Raw genomic sequence first — 19,308 nt, 5'->3', positions numbered from 1 at the left:
GACCAGACCCAAAGGGAACTGTACAACTAACTGCTTTTCTGTTTGGGGTTACGTGGAACAGAAGTGTTAGGGTGCAGACTACATTTAAATATATACGCACATAAAAGACATACTACAGAGAAGAAAAAATACTCATTTTGAATCTACATTCGTTGTGAATGTAAAGATGGATTTTGCTGACACTTTGGCTTACATGTTAGTATGAGAAACACAATTTCCCCTCAGAATATGTAGAAGACACTAAAAGAGCAGGAAGCCTGTACTGAAACATGTGCTCAGCACCCATTTGAGTTTGAGTGACACTACATTACTCCAGCTCGTAGCACTGGCAGGTATATGAATTTTAATGACATCTCAAAGTCAGTTTAATAACATTATATCAATATTACAACTCAAAACCTGTAAAGGCAAGTGGTATGTCAAAAGACTGCCATTTAAAATCAAAAGGTTGCTGCCCCCACCTCCCACAGTCTGCCTTTAAAATTATCTTCTCAAGCAGTCTTTTGAACACATTTCATATAAAATAATGATTTTTAAGTATTTCTAACATTGTCTTCCCCCAAATTATGTTCATGCTCCTATATAAAAATATATATGGAAAAGATTTTAATCAACAATCATGAAATTCTGCAAAACCATGGGTAACGGCAAATCTGTTAATAATGGGCCAGCTTGAGCTACTTGTTCACATAACATCTACTTCTTTCAATCACATGTATGTTTTTCTTGGAAGTGTTGGAAATTAAGTGATCACAATGGTTTATTTAGGAAACCTATCTACAGCCAGGTCTTTCGATATGTGCACCTGATGAACAACAACGTTTTGAAGTGTGAACAGAAGTGATACCCAAAAAGGTCTCTGGTTTCTAGGTTGCCATAGGAATAAGATACAAGGCTCCTCAGCTCACCTCCAGATGCCTTTGACCTTTCTTTCAACTTTTCTGCAGCCATTTCACTGTAGCTGGGAAGTTCTGACATCTTCACTCCAGATCGAGCTTCTGCTATTAGCTGACGAGCTCTCTCTCTCAGCTGCCGACGCCGCTCTTCATCTTGCTGCTAAGATATATTGAACAGTTGCCAACTCAGTAATTGACAGAAATGCAATTTCATTCTCAATCTGATCATCATGATAGTAACTGGTTTACAGCATGGTGCTTGGCCCACATTATAAATAGGATGCTCGATATCAGTTGGGTGTCACACCACAATTTTTAAAGACATCCATCAATCGGGTTATTTTTTTTAAGCATTCCCCAAATTATTAATGGAGTGGGAACCTAATTATTTGCTATATTTATAAATTATGTGATATAAAAATAACTTGATGAAAACTCTCAGACACTTCTGTTTCAAAGTAGTAACTACAAAAAGTTTTACCGTAGCTATAAAAATGGTTTTACTAAATTGAATGACTTGTTTGAGTAATATTCTCCCATAGAACTGAAATGAGAAGTCAGATGCTGCTCTCGGTTACTCCAATCACCAAGCTGACTTCAAAGAGGAAAATGACATCAAATCTGAGACATGGAAAGGAATCTAATCCTTCAGCTTCAATGGATACATCTTTTAAAAGAAAACCCTAACAAACTAATGAAGATTAATGAAAGAACAATAGATGCCAAAGCAGAATAGATTTTGCATTGCTTTAAAACATTTTACTAGTGGGGTTTTGGTCAGTAATTAAAGAGATCATATTGGAACCATCCCAGACAGTGCTGCCCCACTAAAGCTTATGAAGCACAATATTTCAGTTACATAAATGAGCAAAGGTCCACAGCATTTCTTTCTAGAAAAGATTTATCCACCCTGCTAAAAAAAAAATATTAATAAAATGATGTGTTTAAATGTATCTACAAAAATACATTAAGCCATAATGGAAACCACTTCATTGTTCACCTTAAACACTTGATTTTTTCAAAGTTAGGACTGTTTCCCCCCCCGCCCTCAATATTAGAAACACTCACAAGCACAACAGAGTTTGGCTTTAAATCAAATCTGCCAGTAAATTTATATTACTGACATAATGACCAGGATAAACCCAGGTACAGGCAGTTGACCTGAACTAAGTGGGATATAGCAAACTGCCAAATTTTGGAGAGCTGTCCTGGCAGCCTTCCCACCAACCCAAAAACTGAGCATCTCACACCTGCAGATGCTGGTGAGAGCTGCTGCTAAGTGCTATTTAGTTTAAGCAATCATTAATAAAACAAGTGCAAAATACTAATTAGGTACATTTTACCCATTTCCATGTAAATTGTTTGTTTGTAGCTATTTACTCAGCATTGTTCTTGCCACAATAGAAAAAATGCAAATGACTGAATCAGAATGCAGCCCTAATGGGACTTTCTGTTTATAACCATTAGCCCAGAGGTGTGCTGTAATTCAATCCTCCAGCAGCAAGATTTAGCCTCATTAACAGCTTGCATGGGCAGGTTACAACTCATAAAACCCTACAGTAAACAAAGTATATGGACACAGCACAGTATCTTGTCTCTGAGTGACAGAACCCTGATTCCCTATCAGATTGCCTTGATTTACTTTTCTCCTAATGTCCTTTCCCTGGAAAGACAACTCTGCCTGGGCCCTGCAAGGCAGCAGGATGGCACATTGGCTTTGTTTGCTTTCTCACCCTTTAACTTCCCAGAAGGCACAGAGCAACAGTTCTATCAGAAACTTATTTGGTAAAGTACACATTAAAAAGACAACTGGAAAGCTTCCCCCCTGCTCCTATGCACTAAAATAGATCAATTTAATTTCATTTCTAGCCAGCCAACTGGCACAGCAACTGATTTTATTTCGACCCGCGGTATTTGGTAACATTAATTACACTGAATTTTACATGAAATAAGACTGCTCAAATCTCTACTATTTGTAGTACTATTCTACTTGTGGTTTTGACTTCAACGACTTTCAAGACGGAATGTGCGAAATGTGTATTAAGATTCCCATGTGGTTTAACATCAAACAATTTAATATACTACAGCACATACAGTTTGAAAGAAGGCCAGTTACGTGTTTGTGACAAAAATGCCCTAAACTAAGCAGGCTGCTTCCCCCCTCTTTCTCTCCCCTCCTCCTGAAAGAGAACTTGTATCCTGAATTATTAGCATAGTCATTAACATCCCGGGGATCTCCAAGCAAACACAGATTACTGTGGCTTGTGTTTGTGCTGATTAAGCCAATCATCACCAGCGGATAAGAGAAAAAACAACCTAGTTCTTGCTTAAATTCAATTCAGGTATTTGAACCCTCAGTTACAAGGAGTTCCGCCTTGCCAGAAGAAACACTGGTGGAAGGAGAAATGAAACCGAGAGGGTTAGAAGTAGGTAGATTAGGTTCTGAGGTACAGAACAATTATTAAGCAGCAAATCAATCCCCTAGATCTTGGAATGGAAGTGCTTGGGATAAGCATGGAGGCAGGAATACAGATATTAAAAAAAAGAAAGAGAGGAGACATGAAGAGAAGCTCTGCACCAAGAAAGGACCATGCAAACACACACACAGCGATCTTCTTCCTGTACAGCTGAAGAGAATACTCAGTAAAGTCTTTCACTCTCTGACATGAACCTGACATGCCAAAGAGACATTAAAGTTTGCTCTGTTATTTTCCCCCAATTGCTTTGTAATGGTCTAAAGATCTGCCATGCGGATGCACAGCGAGGAAAACTTCACCATTTAAGGACAAACTCTTCACGAATAAGTAATGTAATTCCTTGTTTCCCTCCTATAAAAATGTATTGGTATGCAATTTTTATATTTCACAGTTCACCGACATCTCGGCAAGCTTTCTTCCACTGCTTCAATGGTGCTACTTTTAATTTTATCCTCCTTAGTCCTAGTAATTAAAGTGATCAGCAGTGGCATCCCAACGGCTTTGACACAGCTACAACCCCCTAGCAGACTCCGGCTTTTAAGGGGAAGGGGAAGAAAAAAAAGGACGGGAGTTTCATTTCACTGGAACAAGAAAATCAAGCTTCTCCAATCCTCAACTTTATCCAATTGTTCTTTCAGCAGCCTTTGGATCTTAAGAAACAAATAAAAATGGCTGCCATTAGGGGGTCTTTTTTGTACTCGCCGCAGACGGCAATGACTGACATTACTTTGGCCAAAAATGATGTCGTGGATTTGAGAAGGTGGATTCGAATGGGGAACACTGGAGGGGCAGTTTCCGAGATCATTACGCGGCCAGCAATATTGTTCAGCAGCAGCAGAAGCCGGGAGCTGATCAACTCAGTAAAAGACTGAGAGCGGTGGAGTTTAAAACCCATGTCCTTAAATCACTAAAAATCCTGCAATCTTTGTGTTTTCAAATAAAACCTCAACCCCAACCCTCTGCCAGGGATTTTCAGTCATCCTTTTTGCAGAATTTTGGGAGGATCCAAACTGAGTATACACCAGAAGTCTGACAATGTGTTATCCTCTCTCTATAAAAAATGTTATCCTGTGAGCTGCATTTATTTCATGTTTAAAAAGGAATCCTTTCCTCCCAGTCTATGGACAGGGTAAAGAAAAGTGCTAAATTAGTGATACTCCACAGCAACAAAATTAAACCAGAATTGTACCTATGAGGGGGAGCTATTCCTGTGGCTGTAGGTTTCAAAATTGTCCGTGGTCTGCCCTGAGTGCACAGTACATCTAAGAGAAAGAACTTGACTGCCACCTCTTTCATCATGAGACAGGAAGAACGGCTCTGTTATTAGCCATTCAGAAAGAAAAAGACTTCTGTGCTTGTCCAGAGGCAAGGATTACCAAAATGTACCTATTCAGTTAGTAGAGAAGACAGAATCAAAAATAAAGAAAAAATAAAATTACACGAGTTTTAAAGGTTTTGGCAGGCTGGGTTTTACTGTGACCTTGATCGGCTCTTGTTTGAGTAAATAGGATTTGGGATGAAACATTAGAACTGTTTAGCAGATCTTTTCAAACCATTTCAAACTTTTCTTATGTTGGTTTATAATATAACCAGACATGCTTGTAAATGGCCACACCTGCTCATTTCTCTGGGGATGGCCTGATCTCTGCCTTTTCTAACAAAGAAAGGACGAGAGAAAAAAAATCAGCCTTTCTTGTTGCAAAACAGAGTGGAAAGTCAAAATCTTTCTCAAGTTTGTCCCATCTGGTCAGATTAAATCTTTGATCACCCTGGGGACCACATTCATGTTTGGTCTCTACTACAGTTTCAGAACAGCTCAAAATACACAGGTAGTGAGCAAAATATGAATTGCTAAGCAGGGAACATTCAACATAAACAAAAGTGCATTGACTTTGGATTTCTGTGGCTAGTCAGATTGTAGGAAGTGGTCAGCAAGGACAGACATAAACATCATAGATATTTTCTGCCTTCTGCACGGAGTCTACATCAGCTGCATTACTGCCAATAAACTGTACATAGCTTGAAAACATTTTTTTATGACTGTGTATCACAAAATATCAAATCACTTTTCATAAAGAAGCAGGTATTGGCTTATGATCTATGGCACTGATGGACTAATAAGACAGAACGAAAACACAAGTAGCCCAGAGTCTAAAACTGCAAGAATCACAAAGAATGTCTTAACAAAGATGCCCCCCATTAAGAAAAAAACCTCCCCAAATTCACAATGGGATTTTGTGGCTGTAAAATGGAAAAAATCTCCTTAAACCTAGGAGGAATTTTTAAAGAAATATTAGCCAGCAATTTTTTATTTCTCTTTTAAAAGAAATATAATCTATGTTGTTCTGGAAAATCTATACAGTTCATTTGGTACAGTATTTCTGGTGTGAGGAATGCTGGCTGTAGAAAAGCAACCCATTGATAATTTAATTCCTTGTGTCATTGTGAAATTGAGAAGCTCTAAGGATACTGAATGGAAAAAAAATATGTATTTGAAAAAAAGAATGGCTGACTAAGTAAGTATCACCTTGTGCTACATCCAAGGCCTCTTGCTGGTTGTCTGGCTGCTCTTTTGTAGGCAAAAAGGAGCTGAACGCTCTCTGGCTCCTTAGATCTGGCCCAACAAATGCACTGCCAGTCATGCACATGGATCCAGCTTAAAACCCAGTGTGAGCCTAAAAGAAGCTAGTCAAACTGGCACCTACTCATGCAGAAGGAGATAGATTTGTCATGACAGGCTGATTATTCAATGTAAAGAAACAGTTTAGCTTTTCTAATCTGGTACAAATACATCTTTCTCAGAGAAAAAAGTAAAAGGTCTAACAGTTCAAGTATTTAAAGTAAAGAAACCAACAAAAAAATTGTAACGTCAAAGTGAACCATAGGTATTTGTGCTAGAGCATTCGGCAAAACAGCCCTGCAGTTCTATTCAGATAAGTAAGATTTAACCCGTTTAACCCTTTAGGAGCTGCACATCTACGTGACGATCAAGGCGAGCATTTCTATTTCACACTGCACTTGGCTCTACGGCAAGTTTTAAGTTCAGGCTGAAATATCTAATTCCAAACACACTTCCTGTTTTGCTCCTCTTCTCGCTCGCCTGCACTGATACTAAGAGCAAGGCGCTCTCCCAGCGAACAATGCGAGGACAGCTTTGCCTACCGACGGGGCTCCCAAGGAAGATCACTGGGAAAGTTGATCTAAAGCAAAAGCAGCAACAGAACCTTATGTTAACTTATTCCCTGGAATTTTCTCTGCTTAGGCAAGTTTGTGCTCTCCCTCATCTGGGAAGTATAATTAAGGTCAATAATCACCTAAGGCATCAGGATCCAGGAGCTTGTTATGCCTGTCACCGTGATTGTCAATGCTATTGGTATTACCCACAAACAGGGTCTCAAGCATGCAGGCTGAGATATATTCTGAAATAGTGCCATCATCCAGACAGGGCATAACGTCCGACCTGAGATCAACAGTCTGAAGATGGCATTTTCTGTGCCTTTCCACAGCCAACGTGCAGACAGAAGTTAAAGAAGCTGCTTACTCATTGCTGGAGTCAACATTCGTCGAGCTCCACTTAAGGGATTTTCTCTTGTGTAAACTTGACTTTATGATTTAAAAAAAACCCATGGCGTTATGAAACAAAGACTTTTGGCAAGTGCCTTGGATGCGTAAGCTGGAGAGCCGCATCTTTCAGACTGCCATCCTGGGAAGCTTCCTTCTCAGGCGGGCAACCGTTCGCCAAGGGAGCAGGACGTGCCCTCCTGAGGAATGCTCCCGGTTCACTCCCAGCTGAACAAAGCAGAGCGGGCTGCAGGGTGCCTCTGAAAGTTGGTGTGTGTGTATGTGTCCCCTTCTCTTAATTTCTGGGGGAGGGTGGCAGGATCCCGGTCTGCTTGTGTGTGATGAGAATGGAAAGAGCAAGTGCAAAACCCTCTGCCTTCCTGGGTCCTATTTTGCTGGGTTTTTTTGAAAATGTCCTGCAAACTGCTGGCAGCTTTTTTTAATGGAAAATACCAATCGCCCAGGATCTATACCTAGCCTTTTGCCAATAATGAGAAAACTTCACCTTCTGTCCCCAGCAATTCTTAGGAAATCTTTTGCTGTTATTCCTACAAATCCAATTACAGATTGTTGAGTAGCTAGTGGAGTAAGCTTATTGAGGAGTGTCACATCACTAAGTCGTGCGTATGTGTTTCAGTTTGTAATGTGGTCTGAGCCGCTGTAGAGGTGTCAACTTAAAATGCAAGTAAGTAGCAGAACAGGGCTAATCCCAGCCACTACTCCCCTGCAGCCAAATTGTAGCGCAATGAATGACAGTGGAAATGCAAAGATGCCACTGTGCTTATCACACACAGCCAGATGGTGGACCTGGATCAATGCACACATGCCACGATCAATGCATTTGATAAAGAATTAAGAAGAAAACTGTACATGTTATCAAAGAACTTGTACATGGCATAATTATGATTCTGCATGTGCTTACTGATGATATTGGAGACTCAGAGGCAGGTGATAATGAAACTGATAGGAAGAAATAGCTTAAAGGCTACAGCATATGGCCTCAGCACTAAGAAATCTTGTCAAATAGTTCAGAAAGCTTTTTTAACTGTTATTACAGGCTGCTCATAGTGCAAGCTGGTGGCAACGTTTTAATTTCCTTTTTTTAAACCTGAAATGTCCAAAAGTTACAAAAGCTGTACTTTTCAGAATGATTCAGAAAATAATTAAGACACTATTGTGTTCTAAACACAGCAAAAAAAGAACAACTACAGATAGAGAGAGCGATCACAGGGTTTTTTTGTGGGGGGTGGCGGTTGAGCATTTTTTTATATACATAATTCCACATTCCCTGAATAAATATATTTAGACTGTAAGGGGGCTCATGGCGGTTTAAGGAATGTATCTGGGTAGCAATTTGCATTCAGCACGCCAATTTCTACAGATACAGTTTCGATATTATTTCTCATATAATGTAGAGCACTTCCCTGTTACCGTGTGCGCTCTATCAGCTGCATTACAGCCTCCTTGGATGTGAGAGAGGGTAATTAAAAATTTGTGGAAAATAAAGTCTAAAGTAATTTTAAAAAGCATATACATTTCTAATGTATAAAAGGTACCCAAAATACAAATTCTCATGCTCCAGTTGATAGATGAGCTGTCTAATCAATGCCTGGACGTAACTTAAGTGCTCTCATTAGTGTGAAGACCTTCAGGCTAAATAAGACTAAATCCCTTAAAAATTGCTTCTGCAATAGAAAAATCCCCCTTACCACTTTCCTCTGCCTAAATCATATCAATTAAAAGGAGAGCGAGGGAGGGAGGAAGAGAGAGAGGCATTTTCACATGACTTTGTTTTAACTGACACTCAAAAAACTATCTTCTGAATCCAATTTAAAATGTTTCAGCAAAAAAGTTCATTAGCACTCAAAGAAGCAACAACAACAACAAAAAATCACGCTGAATTTAGTTTCTCTTTCACTTTAAACCTCTTCAATCAGCGTGAAGGCAAATAACGCCACTGAATCCTTTACCTTCACTTTTTTTTTCTTTAAACCCCCAAATATTTGATAAACATTGCAGTTGTCCATTAAAATATAAAATCTAGCAAAGTAAGCCTCCAGAAGAGTGAACCATGTATTTGTTTGCGGCGAACTGAGGAGGGACACCCTCCCCCCCCCCCCCCCCCAGCCCCCGAATTTCAATTTGTCCTGACAAACCATTGGGTATTAAATTCTAAAGGCACGCAGAGTGCATAAAGAACTGATGGCTTGATTAGCTCTTGTGGTGCAATTGAAGGAGCTGTCTCTCTCCCCGCTTCTCCATTTTGAGAAACACTTTGATCTCCGTTCAAGTCAATTCATGAACATCAACTGACAAGACTGCATGAAACACCCCAATGGTTAGGCCCAAACTCGTAGCAAACTATTTGGTTTCATTAAGGCTTCAGGAGAAGTGACCAGTGACAGTCCTTTCATTCAGAAGCCAACAGGCAAGTGACTATTTAAACTTTAATGTGCACAATGTACTGCTGAAGGCCACTACACCTATAGTCAGTCACTCAAGTATGAATGCCTTTACCTACTATTTCGTGACATGTGAACTACTAAGAGCAGCTGCATTCTCATTAATGCATTTGCCCAGATTTGTTTGCAGGACTAAAGAGACTATTCGCAGTATTTCTGGTGGGAGAAATGACTGTATCTTCAAAGGAAGGTAGAACAGCAGGTGCTATATAAAAGCCAGCGATTAAAAAAAGATTGTACTCTTAACTGTAGTAATTTACTAAACATTTGCACAAATGTAGCAGAAATATTATCTATTCCGGCCTAAAATATAAAAGAATTTGAACCACATCACCCCCAAAATGTGGAGTATTCAGTCCGGTTTCAAGCTTCGCTACAGTAAACTATTTACACACATCACTTTCCCCCTTTTTTAGTTGCCCTCTCCAAAGAGTCCCACTTCAAAGAGCTCATTTTTGCACCAGTTCATGTCAATGCAGGTCAAAAACACTAAAGTGGAAAGTGGTTGCAGTGCCGTGGCACAAAGAGTCTCTGCGGCTGAAATCAAACAAAGCCCAATTAAACTAATCATAACGTCCCAGTGAACACAAGGAAGCTCACCTGGTATTTCTGGACTTCTTGTGTGAATTCCCAACTCTACTCGGTACTTGGTACTATAATTACCCTGACCAAAATACTGTGAAATTACTGCTCTGATCTACTAATGGCTGCAAAAAATCAAGCCGTTGTGGTTTCATGCCAAGGGGCCGTAGCAAGGTGGCGCAATGCTTTCTGACAGAGACGACAACTTCTAAAAACTCAAAAGGGAAAATTAACGGGATGTGGTTTATGTTGCCAAGGACTGTTCATTAATTACCAATTTAATCACTGCTGGAGGCATGACATTACAAAAATCTGGCTGAAAGTTCTAATAGATTATGAAGACCACCTAAGAAGAGTGACCAAGAAATGTACAAAACAATTAATACTGTTTCACTGCTATCAAAGACACTCAGATTATTTTACATCAAGTGAAGCAAAAGAATTAGTAGCTTCACAGTGCCACCACTAGGAACTGTAAATACAATGGCACACAATTAGTAATGCACATGTGACTTTTCGTTCAAGGCATATATCCTTGGGAAAGCCAGAACATGATAAGGAGAACAAAAGAAACATTTTTAAATGAAATGAATAAAGATTTTAACTCTACCCTTGTGCATGCTGAGCAATAACAGAATAGGCAATGCAAAATACAGCTCTAAGTAATGGCGATATCATCCTGGGATTCACAACAGCATGTACTGAACATCCACACAGAAAATGTCCAGTTATTAGCAGCGATAGAAAAAAAAAGCATTCCAGATGCTAAGAAACCCGTGTCTCGCTTCATGCACAAAGGGATAGCTCTGAAACACTGAGACCTTTTTGTTTGCTAATATTCACAAATGGATAGAAGATGTTAAAGTTTTTGAACTAATGTTTTTCAGACAATCTTATAATTCAGTTAATAAATTGGCAGCCTATCTTCTGTGAGCATGCACATTAATGGTACAGCTGCAGACCACACAGCACTTAGAATTTACATCCACATGATAAATAACTGCATATTTACATACTTAGGCCAGATGCTTAAGTGGTGTAAATAGAGACAACTTCTTGAAATAACAGCAATAAAATTCAGCTGTGAATCTCAAACTCAAACTGTGCAACATTTGTCTTGCATTATCAAAGGTTACACTTTATTAATGAAATCCATCCTGGTATAAAACTGACAGTGCATACTAATTCTTCTTAGAAATGAGTTTACTTGCACTAATTGATTTGTTTTCCCAGCCATGTCAGGGAGCTGTCTATAGAAGTATTTTTTGTACAGTGAAACATCACAACTTCATAGTAAGGAAGTGCTTAAACAGATCAAATATGAAGTCAAAAGATAGAGAACCTTCTTGGAAAGTTACAGAATATTTTTATTTTCCATGTATTGAGCAATGTTAAATAAAACAACTTGTTTGTTCTTGCCATCAAGGAAATGAGATCAGGCTATCTCAACCTTAGCTTGTCGGTATAAAGAACTAAATATCAGCTCAGTTGCGGTTTTGAAGTGTTCAGTCAGCAGGTCTAACCTTCATTTAAGGAAAAGTACATTGTTAAAACAGCTATAAAAGTTGGAATGCTCATGAAATGTAAATACTATACAGCACAGTCTTATCAGCTTAAACCATATTTAACCACTTTATAGAGGCATACAGACAAGACATATAAATGAACAACAGGGAATAAGTTACCAAAGATCAGGGATTACCAAAATAATGTTCAATCTTTTTACCAATTAGATGGTAACTGCTTCTTTGTAATCTCAGGTAGATCTAGTGATCATATCTAAATCTGGCTGCAATTATCAGCATGACAGACTAGTCTTTTTTTCAATCAATATTTTCCAATTAATATTAAAAGACCAAGGTTGCCACCTGCAAAGTCCTACACTTCAACAAATTCATGTTAGTTATTTAATTAATAAAGATTAGATTTTTCTCTCTTTTTTTTTTTTTTCTTAAAGAAAAACCAATACAGGAATAACTTGGGGGTGTTTCCTCAAATGAATTAACATTACCACCTCAATCACAGTTATTTTCCAATTGAGGAGGCTACAAAAAAATCCACTGATGAACCAGATGCCTTTTCTAATGCAACAGAAGTGGGCATTTTGGTTTCACATAGGAAAAAAAACCCTGAATAAAGTTCTCTCATACAGTTTTCAAGAACCTGTTAAAATATTTGGAGGAAAGGATACTTGCAATGCTAACTTGAGTTTAAGGCATCTTTCAATCAAATTAAAATATCCTATTCTCATTGTCCACTGTGAATTTGCTTTCCATACCACTTCTGTTTGTGTTGGCTAGAGTTACTTTTTGGTCACATATTAGAGTGGGACAGTTTGGAGCTTGTTGGCTCAGAGGGGCAGCGGATTTTGCTTACCAAATTACATTATCAATAAATGGGACCATTTATTAGAGCTTATTTCTGAGCATTTAAAATAATGCTTTATTTTTATTTTATTGCAGCTGGCATATCTCATACCTATGCATGCAATCAAAATTAAAGTAAGAGCATAGAGACTCAGCTCCTTTCAGATTTTGTCACTTTATGAAGCCTTTCTAAAAGGGCTTCCATTTCCACTGGCCCACTGTGCATGCAAAAAAAGTTACTATTTTGCACTCAAATATTTATGAAAACGAGAAGTAATGGGCACAACAGATTGACACCTGAAGTAGAAAGAGCTCATTAAATATAAATTAGATACAGCTGCAACAAGTCCTTTGAGCAAGGGAGTAATAAAAAGCAATATTCTGAGCAGAAAGAAACAATCTCACAGCATAGCCCATTCCTGCTGCCCTCTGTATACAGTGTTTGCGTGTTTGGAGGTAACAGCTTCTCAGTGAAGTATTTCGTATCTGCAAATTCCACTACAAAAGCTGAATGTAGTCCCTGCTGCTCTTTCAAATGTACTTTTTTAATACATGTATTTAGGCAGCTGTAGCTGTCATTCCACTTGAATAAATATAAAATAAAGGTAGCAAAGACAAGTAAGCCCAAATCTTTCTCTGTACAGAAAGCAGGCTAGCAACAGTTGCATTTAAGCCCAAAAGCAGTGTCAGGAATGCTCTCTGCACCGTCAACCCCTCAACTCCCCTCCCCTCAGTTTATATTAATCCATTTTTAAATACTTATTGTCCGAATGGAGTCCCTCACAATTTTCAGTGCCATCATCCTTGAATACTGCTGTGAAGAAAAAATTACTATTTTGCTGTTTCACAAAAGGCAACAGAGAGAGCATGCTTCCCTCTGGGTATCATGCTACTGAACCCCTGCATCCCAGAACCTATGCTTGATCCTACATAAGCAAAAATTTTTCAGCCAAATCCAAATGAAAGGCCCAGTCCCGCACCTACATTCAGCAATGAGGAATCCTCAGCTCATGCAAAACCCAAATAAGTTCAGGAACGAACTGTGGTTTGTGTTAGGAAATAAAACCGCATTCGTTGCCACAGAAGCACTATTTTTCATGAATTCTATGCTATACGGTGTTCCCTGCTAATCTGTCTACCTTGGAAAACCAGGTTACTAGAATTTGACACACGATTTAGGAGATGCCACAAATAAAACTGGTGGGCACAATCTTCATTTCCATCCTGCTCTGTATCCTTTAGAATAGAGCCTTGCTGTGGCACCACCTTTTACTTCTACTGTCCCCTGATTTTCAGCCCAGATCTGAGCTCTACCGAGTGGTGTTCAATATTTCAGCTTATTTTCACTTTTCATTATGTAGGCCCATCAATATGTAGCACAATTCTGTACTCCACAATATTCAAACCTTTCTCTGTAGACAGAATTATTAATTTCTTCAAGGGCTTTTCTACAGTGCTCATCACTACAGTATTTAAGTGCCTCAAAAGCATTAATCACATTCCTCTCTCACAACACCCTGTGGTAGCATTATTACCCTGTTCTTCGGAAGAGAACTGTGACAGAGAGATCCAGCTAAAAGGATCTAACATGAGGTGCTCGCTCTGAGAAGCCTGTTACCTGGGTTTTCTTCAGTATACTAAGCTTTATGCAGCCCTTTATAGGTCTTAAGCACAGCTACGACTGATTTCCCGGACAAACCTGGGTGCTCAATATACCTGCAAATCAAACCTTTGCCTCAAAGGGCAATCCAGAAAGGAAGGATACACAATTAGTGACTACTTAGATGAACTTTGGTTCAAAAGATTTAGCAGCACTGATCAGGAACTCTGAGGCAAAGGCAGCACTACATTTAATTTGTTCAGTTCTTAACTGTAACCTCATCCTTTTGCTCCTTGGAATCCCTGCTTCGTTTGCTGTACACCTTCCAATGTCTGCAACCAAAAGGACGGAGGTCCTATGGACAAACAGCCTTCTACATCACCTCAATTCTTGGAGCTAAATGAGACACAATTGCTTTGGGGAAAATAGTATGTGATCACATAATTAAAGACTGCATCATAATGCATATACACAAAGGAGGTTAATTAAAGTTGCCTGTGCATTTCTTAACTCCTAATTCCATTCTCTGTAATCATGCAGACTCCACAACCATTGCCATTTTAGTTTACAGAGTAAACGACAGCTGCAGTAAATTTCCATTCTTTATGTGGACCAGTCATTAAAGGAGAGTAAGACAAATGAACATTTTGCCACTGGCCTTCACGGATATTTGCTGACAGTGGAGTTCTGCTGAGATTCAAGAATTATGTGTTCCACCGCCCATGGAAGCGAGGGTTCCCTGCTGGAAAGACCTTTTAGCCCTGTGACTCCTGAATATTTCTAACTCACTGCGGTCTCCTCTAGCCTGCCACTTTGCCAGTTCGGTTTCGCAGACCAGCTCCAGTCTCCTTGCCTTTCCCACATCACATTCCAGCCAAGCTGCCGCTGCTAACAACCATCACTGAAGGCTGATATTTTACAGCATCTGCTGGGAGCAGATATGCCCCTTCTAGCCGTGTGATATTCATCATGAGAAAAGGTGAGCTAAATAAAAATGAGTAAGCTAATAAAAAGGCTCTCCTGGTTAAAAGCTAAGTGATTACAGCTGCTATACCAGGTTGGAAATGACAGAAGCACCTCGTAAAAGAGTCACTACATGCACACCTACATCAAGAAAGCAAGCAGAAAGGCTGAGGTGTTTATAAATCTACCATAGAGAAAGGGATCCATGAGAGGATCAGTAACTCTGTTCACAGAGCTCTTAAGCTAATTCTTCCAGTCTCTAAAAGGCTGCATCAATTTTAAGGACATGTCTGTGATCCTCCCAAACCATAAGCATGTTTTCAAGGAGTTTCTGATCCATGTAGTGTCCTCTTAGACTTTAAATACCTGCCTACAGGCTTACATACCTCCATACAGGCTGGCATGCATACAGCTTGCAGATTGAAGGCTTCTGAGAAGCACCAAATGAACAGACCTAACAGTGAAAAAACTACCACACTGCAAACAAGGGAGAAGTGGGAGAAAAGGGACTAACATGATACAAATAGAGGAAGCAAGCAGAAGATGATGGGACTAAATTAGGTGGGCTGAACAAGAACGGAAGATGATGGGGCAGAAAGGCACAGAGGGAAGATGTCCAAGGGAAGGAAGAGTAAAGAGAATGGGTATTAAGAAAGAAAAGTTCAAAAGTAGAAGAAAGGGAGCTGAAATGGCCAGGGCAGATAGCTGAAATACAGTGTGAGAGAGAAAAAAGAACAGTAAGACACAAATGAAAGAAGGGGAAGAAGATACAGCTTGGGATGCAATGAGAAATATGCAATCCAGAGGAAAAAGGGATTGAGTCAACAGGTATATGAGCAAATTCAGTGCCTTAATCTTCTGTTCCCACAACTTCATCAATTCCTGAGTTTAAATATATATATATATAAAGGTAAATCAAGTGAGAATACTGATATAGGCCTAGCCACAGAGCACAAACATAAGAAGATGGAAGCACAAAAGAAGACTCAAGCAGTAGGAAAGACTCAAGAAAAAGAGGCAAACAGCCACGATAATGGACACATCATGGGAAAACAGCCAGTAAGTCATTACTGACCACCAGCTGGCCTTTCAAGACACAAGAGATTAAAAAAACAAGGAAAGCAAGCCCAGAGTATTGAAAAAAAACCTTCAAACCAACACAATATTGATCAACCAGAGGGAAGGCGAAGCTTAGCCTGCAGATGGTCTAAGGTATTTGCTCTATGCTTAAAGGAGACACAGGAACACTTCTTCAAAAAAGATTTTTACCAGAACAAATCAGGTGAGCACATACCAAGTAACCTGTATTTATGACCAAGGAACAGACTTGGAAATTTCCTCCCTTTTGTTGACCTCAGGCAACAATACAACCGCATGCACTGTACATTGTTCTCACTTGTTTACTAAGAAAACAGCGATTCATAGTTCTCATATGACAAATGTCAAGTGCTAACAGCAAGGCCTATGAGACAAGGTTGTCTAAAGTAACTAATGACTCTGCAGCCTTTGCTTACCTGGAGTGCCTAATTTTCAGAGCACACTGAAAGAATGGGCTGCTTAAAGCTCTTTTCCTGAAGGTATCAAAAAAGGTGCAATTGCAAACTTTGAGTTACTTCCGAAAGTACTGGCCCTAGACTATCTCTTTAAAGTTCTCTTACTTAAAATGAGGTCTTCCTATTTTAAACTATTTTATTCCCACCACCAAATGCTGATTCTCCTTATCACAACTCTCATTTGGATAACGCACTACTACACATTACTACACACTGACACATACAACACTGTTTTGAGTGGAAGTTCTTATTATTAACCTTAATGACCAGAAAATGCTGAATAGAAATAAGTCTGTGCTATTTTCTGACAGTCAAATAAGCAATGACCGGTAGTAAACTGTCACAACTACATCAAATGGAAACGTCTCATCTCTGTGAAGATAAAATATGTTAAAGAAAAATCAGAAATTAATGTATTTTATCTTATATCTATATATATTGATGCATACAGACATTCTCATTCAGAACATACACACCTATGGATAGGTGTATAACATATACATGTTACATACAATTTTATGTAATATATATTAACACATATCGACATAACATATAAGAAATGTGAATACTATACCAGTTTCTACAACAGATGCCTCCTTTCACAATGCATGTTTCCCACTAAAATGCACTAGGAGAACATTGAGCTTGGCAAGCCAAGCACTCGAAAGTTAGAAATGTCAGAATTATGCTAGCTGTACAACCTTGCGTTGGTTCTCATTTGGTATAGTCTTTAATTGCACAACCCAAACTTTTTTTTTCCCTACCGGATACTTATTGTTTTCAGTAGCCATGACTGACAATGTTCAGTGAATGAGTTGTTCAATATCTCACTTCACCTTCATGATTCAATGCTTGCCCTACACCTTGTTTGAACTACTAAACCTTGTAAACTTTTCTCTGAACACAGCATTATTAATTTCTTCCAGAGCATTTCTGTGGCACTCTTCACTGCCATATCTAAGAGTTTCCAAATTACATCTATACAGCACCCTTCTGAGCTGAGGAGCTTTTGTTTTCCTTATGTTACAGTCAGCTCAACTGAAGAGTGCCCACTACCTGTTTGCTCACAGCACCAAGGATTTCTCTGGAGCCAGAACCATTTGTTCACAGCGCAGTTCTCTTTGACTTGGCTACAGCTGGGTGCATTCAAAACTTCCAGAAATCAGTCCCCAAGAACCTTGGATTGGAAATCATAAATAAAAGAATCTGCCACCTTGAGTATGCTGGGCTGAAGGTAGCTTCCCAACATTGCAAATAGCTTCTGATGGAGGCAGCAAGAAACTTTGTCTCTGCAGAGCACCCCTAAAAGATGGCTCTTCCCTTTCTTGCAGCCTTCTAATTCATTTTTCATCTTTTGCAATAAATGAAATAAGGTCCCATGGGTAATTTGAGTGCCTGAACTATGTAATCCTGACTCTCACCCTGAAAACTTGGTCTCCATCTCCTATCTTTCATGCAGTTTTTATGGCCTAGACAAAGTCTTTGTCTTTGTCTAACTTCATGTTGCCGTTTACTTCTTTGTCATCTACCCAGAGCATCTCTCATCTGCATGCCAGCTCCTTTTCCTCCTGTTTGGATTTCATCAGCAGGAGTTGGAGTCCAGAAGAGAAAGTTTTGCTTTCTAATAGAATCATAGAATAATTTGGGCTGGAAAGGACCTGAAGATCATCTAGTTCCAACCTCCCTGCCATGGGCAGGGACACCTTACACTAAATCGTATCACCCAAGGCCTCGTCCAACCTGGCCTTGAACACTGCCAGGGATGGAGCATTCACAACCTCCCTGGGCAACCCATTCCAGTGCCTCACCACCCTAACAGGAAAGAATTTCCTTCTTATATCCAACCTAAACTTTCCCTGTTTAAGTTTTAACCTGTTACCCCTTGTCCTGTCACTACAGTCCCTAATGAAGAGTCCCTCCCCAGCATCCTTATAGGCCCCCTTCAGATACTGGAAGGCTGCTATGAGGTCTCCATGCAGCCTTCTCTTCTCCAGGCTGAACAGCCCCAACTTCCTCAGCCTGTCTTCATACAGGAGGTGCTCCAGTCCCCTGATCATCCTTGTGGCCCTCTGGACTTGTTCCAACAGTTCCATGTCCTTTTTATGTTGAGGACACCAGAACTGCACACAATACTCCAGGTGAGGTCTCACAAGAGCAGAGTAGAGGGGCAGGATCACCTCCTTCGACCTACTGGTCATGCTCCTTTTGATGCAGCCCAGGATACGGTTGGCTTTCTGGGCTGTGAGCGCACACTGCTTACCCATGTTCATTTTCTCATCAAATACTACAATCTGCATCAGAATGGGCCTGACCCTTAGTGAAGGAACAGTAAATGATGCTTTTGCTGTGCTGTGTCCATACAGACAATGTTTACTGACACCAACTTTCTTGAACTTGAAGGCTGCCTGTGCTATTAACACACCTTTGATTGCCTTGAAAGATTTATCAAGGGGATGAAACCTTCTTCCTACAAGACATTTTTTTAACATAAAAACCGATGTTTTATCCAACCTAATACAGAGAAGCAGCTGAACAGGGTTTTTCTGAAGTAAAAAGTAAAATAATATTACCCTGAGGCAGAGAGCTGATGGGGAGAATTTCAGTTCTAACAATGAAATACTAGCAAAGTTGTAAAACTCTGAAAATAGGAGCTTATAATAAAAATTGTTAGGCAACTCTAATTACAGTTGTTTCTGCCTGAGCAGTTGCCTCTACTATCCCTGTTCTAATGCTGTTTGCCTTATGAAAAACTAATAAAAAAAATTCCAAAGTGAAATTCATACTAAAGTATATTTTAGTAGGAAAAGCTTAAATACAAAGTAATAAAATAATACCAAGTAATAAAAAA

The 19,308-nt window shown here is 39.4% G+C and overlaps 1 protein-coding gene across 9 annotated transcripts in view; it reads right to left on the bottom strand.

Annotated features, from left to right (window-relative positions):
• Positions 1-19,308, bottom strand: part of EHBP1 (EH domain binding protein 1) — a 226,647-nt gene that overhangs the window by 52,264 nt on the left and 155,075 nt on the right. For all 9 annotated transcript variants that reach the window (XM_061461391.1, XM_061461386.1, XM_061461387.1 and 6 more), the window contains one exon: positions 909-1,056. In XM_061461391.1, the coding sequence (XP_061317375.1) occupies positions 909-1,056 (148 nt within the window). The remainder of the gene's footprint in view (positions 1-908; positions 1,057-19,308) is intronic.

This window comes from Pezoporus flaviventris, unplaced genomic scaffold (genome assembly GCF_033815535.1).
Source record: "Pezoporus flaviventris isolate CSIRO_AGI_PZ_B2104156 unplaced genomic scaffold, CSIRO_AGI_Pfla_v1 ptg000031l, whole genome shotgun sequence".
NCBI classification, from domain to species: Eukaryota; Metazoa; Chordata; class Aves; order Psittaciformes; family Psittacidae; genus Pezoporus; species Pezoporus flaviventris.
The sequence above is the reverse complement of the archived record's forward strand: the minus strand, read 5'-3'. Positions and strand labels throughout refer to the sequence as shown.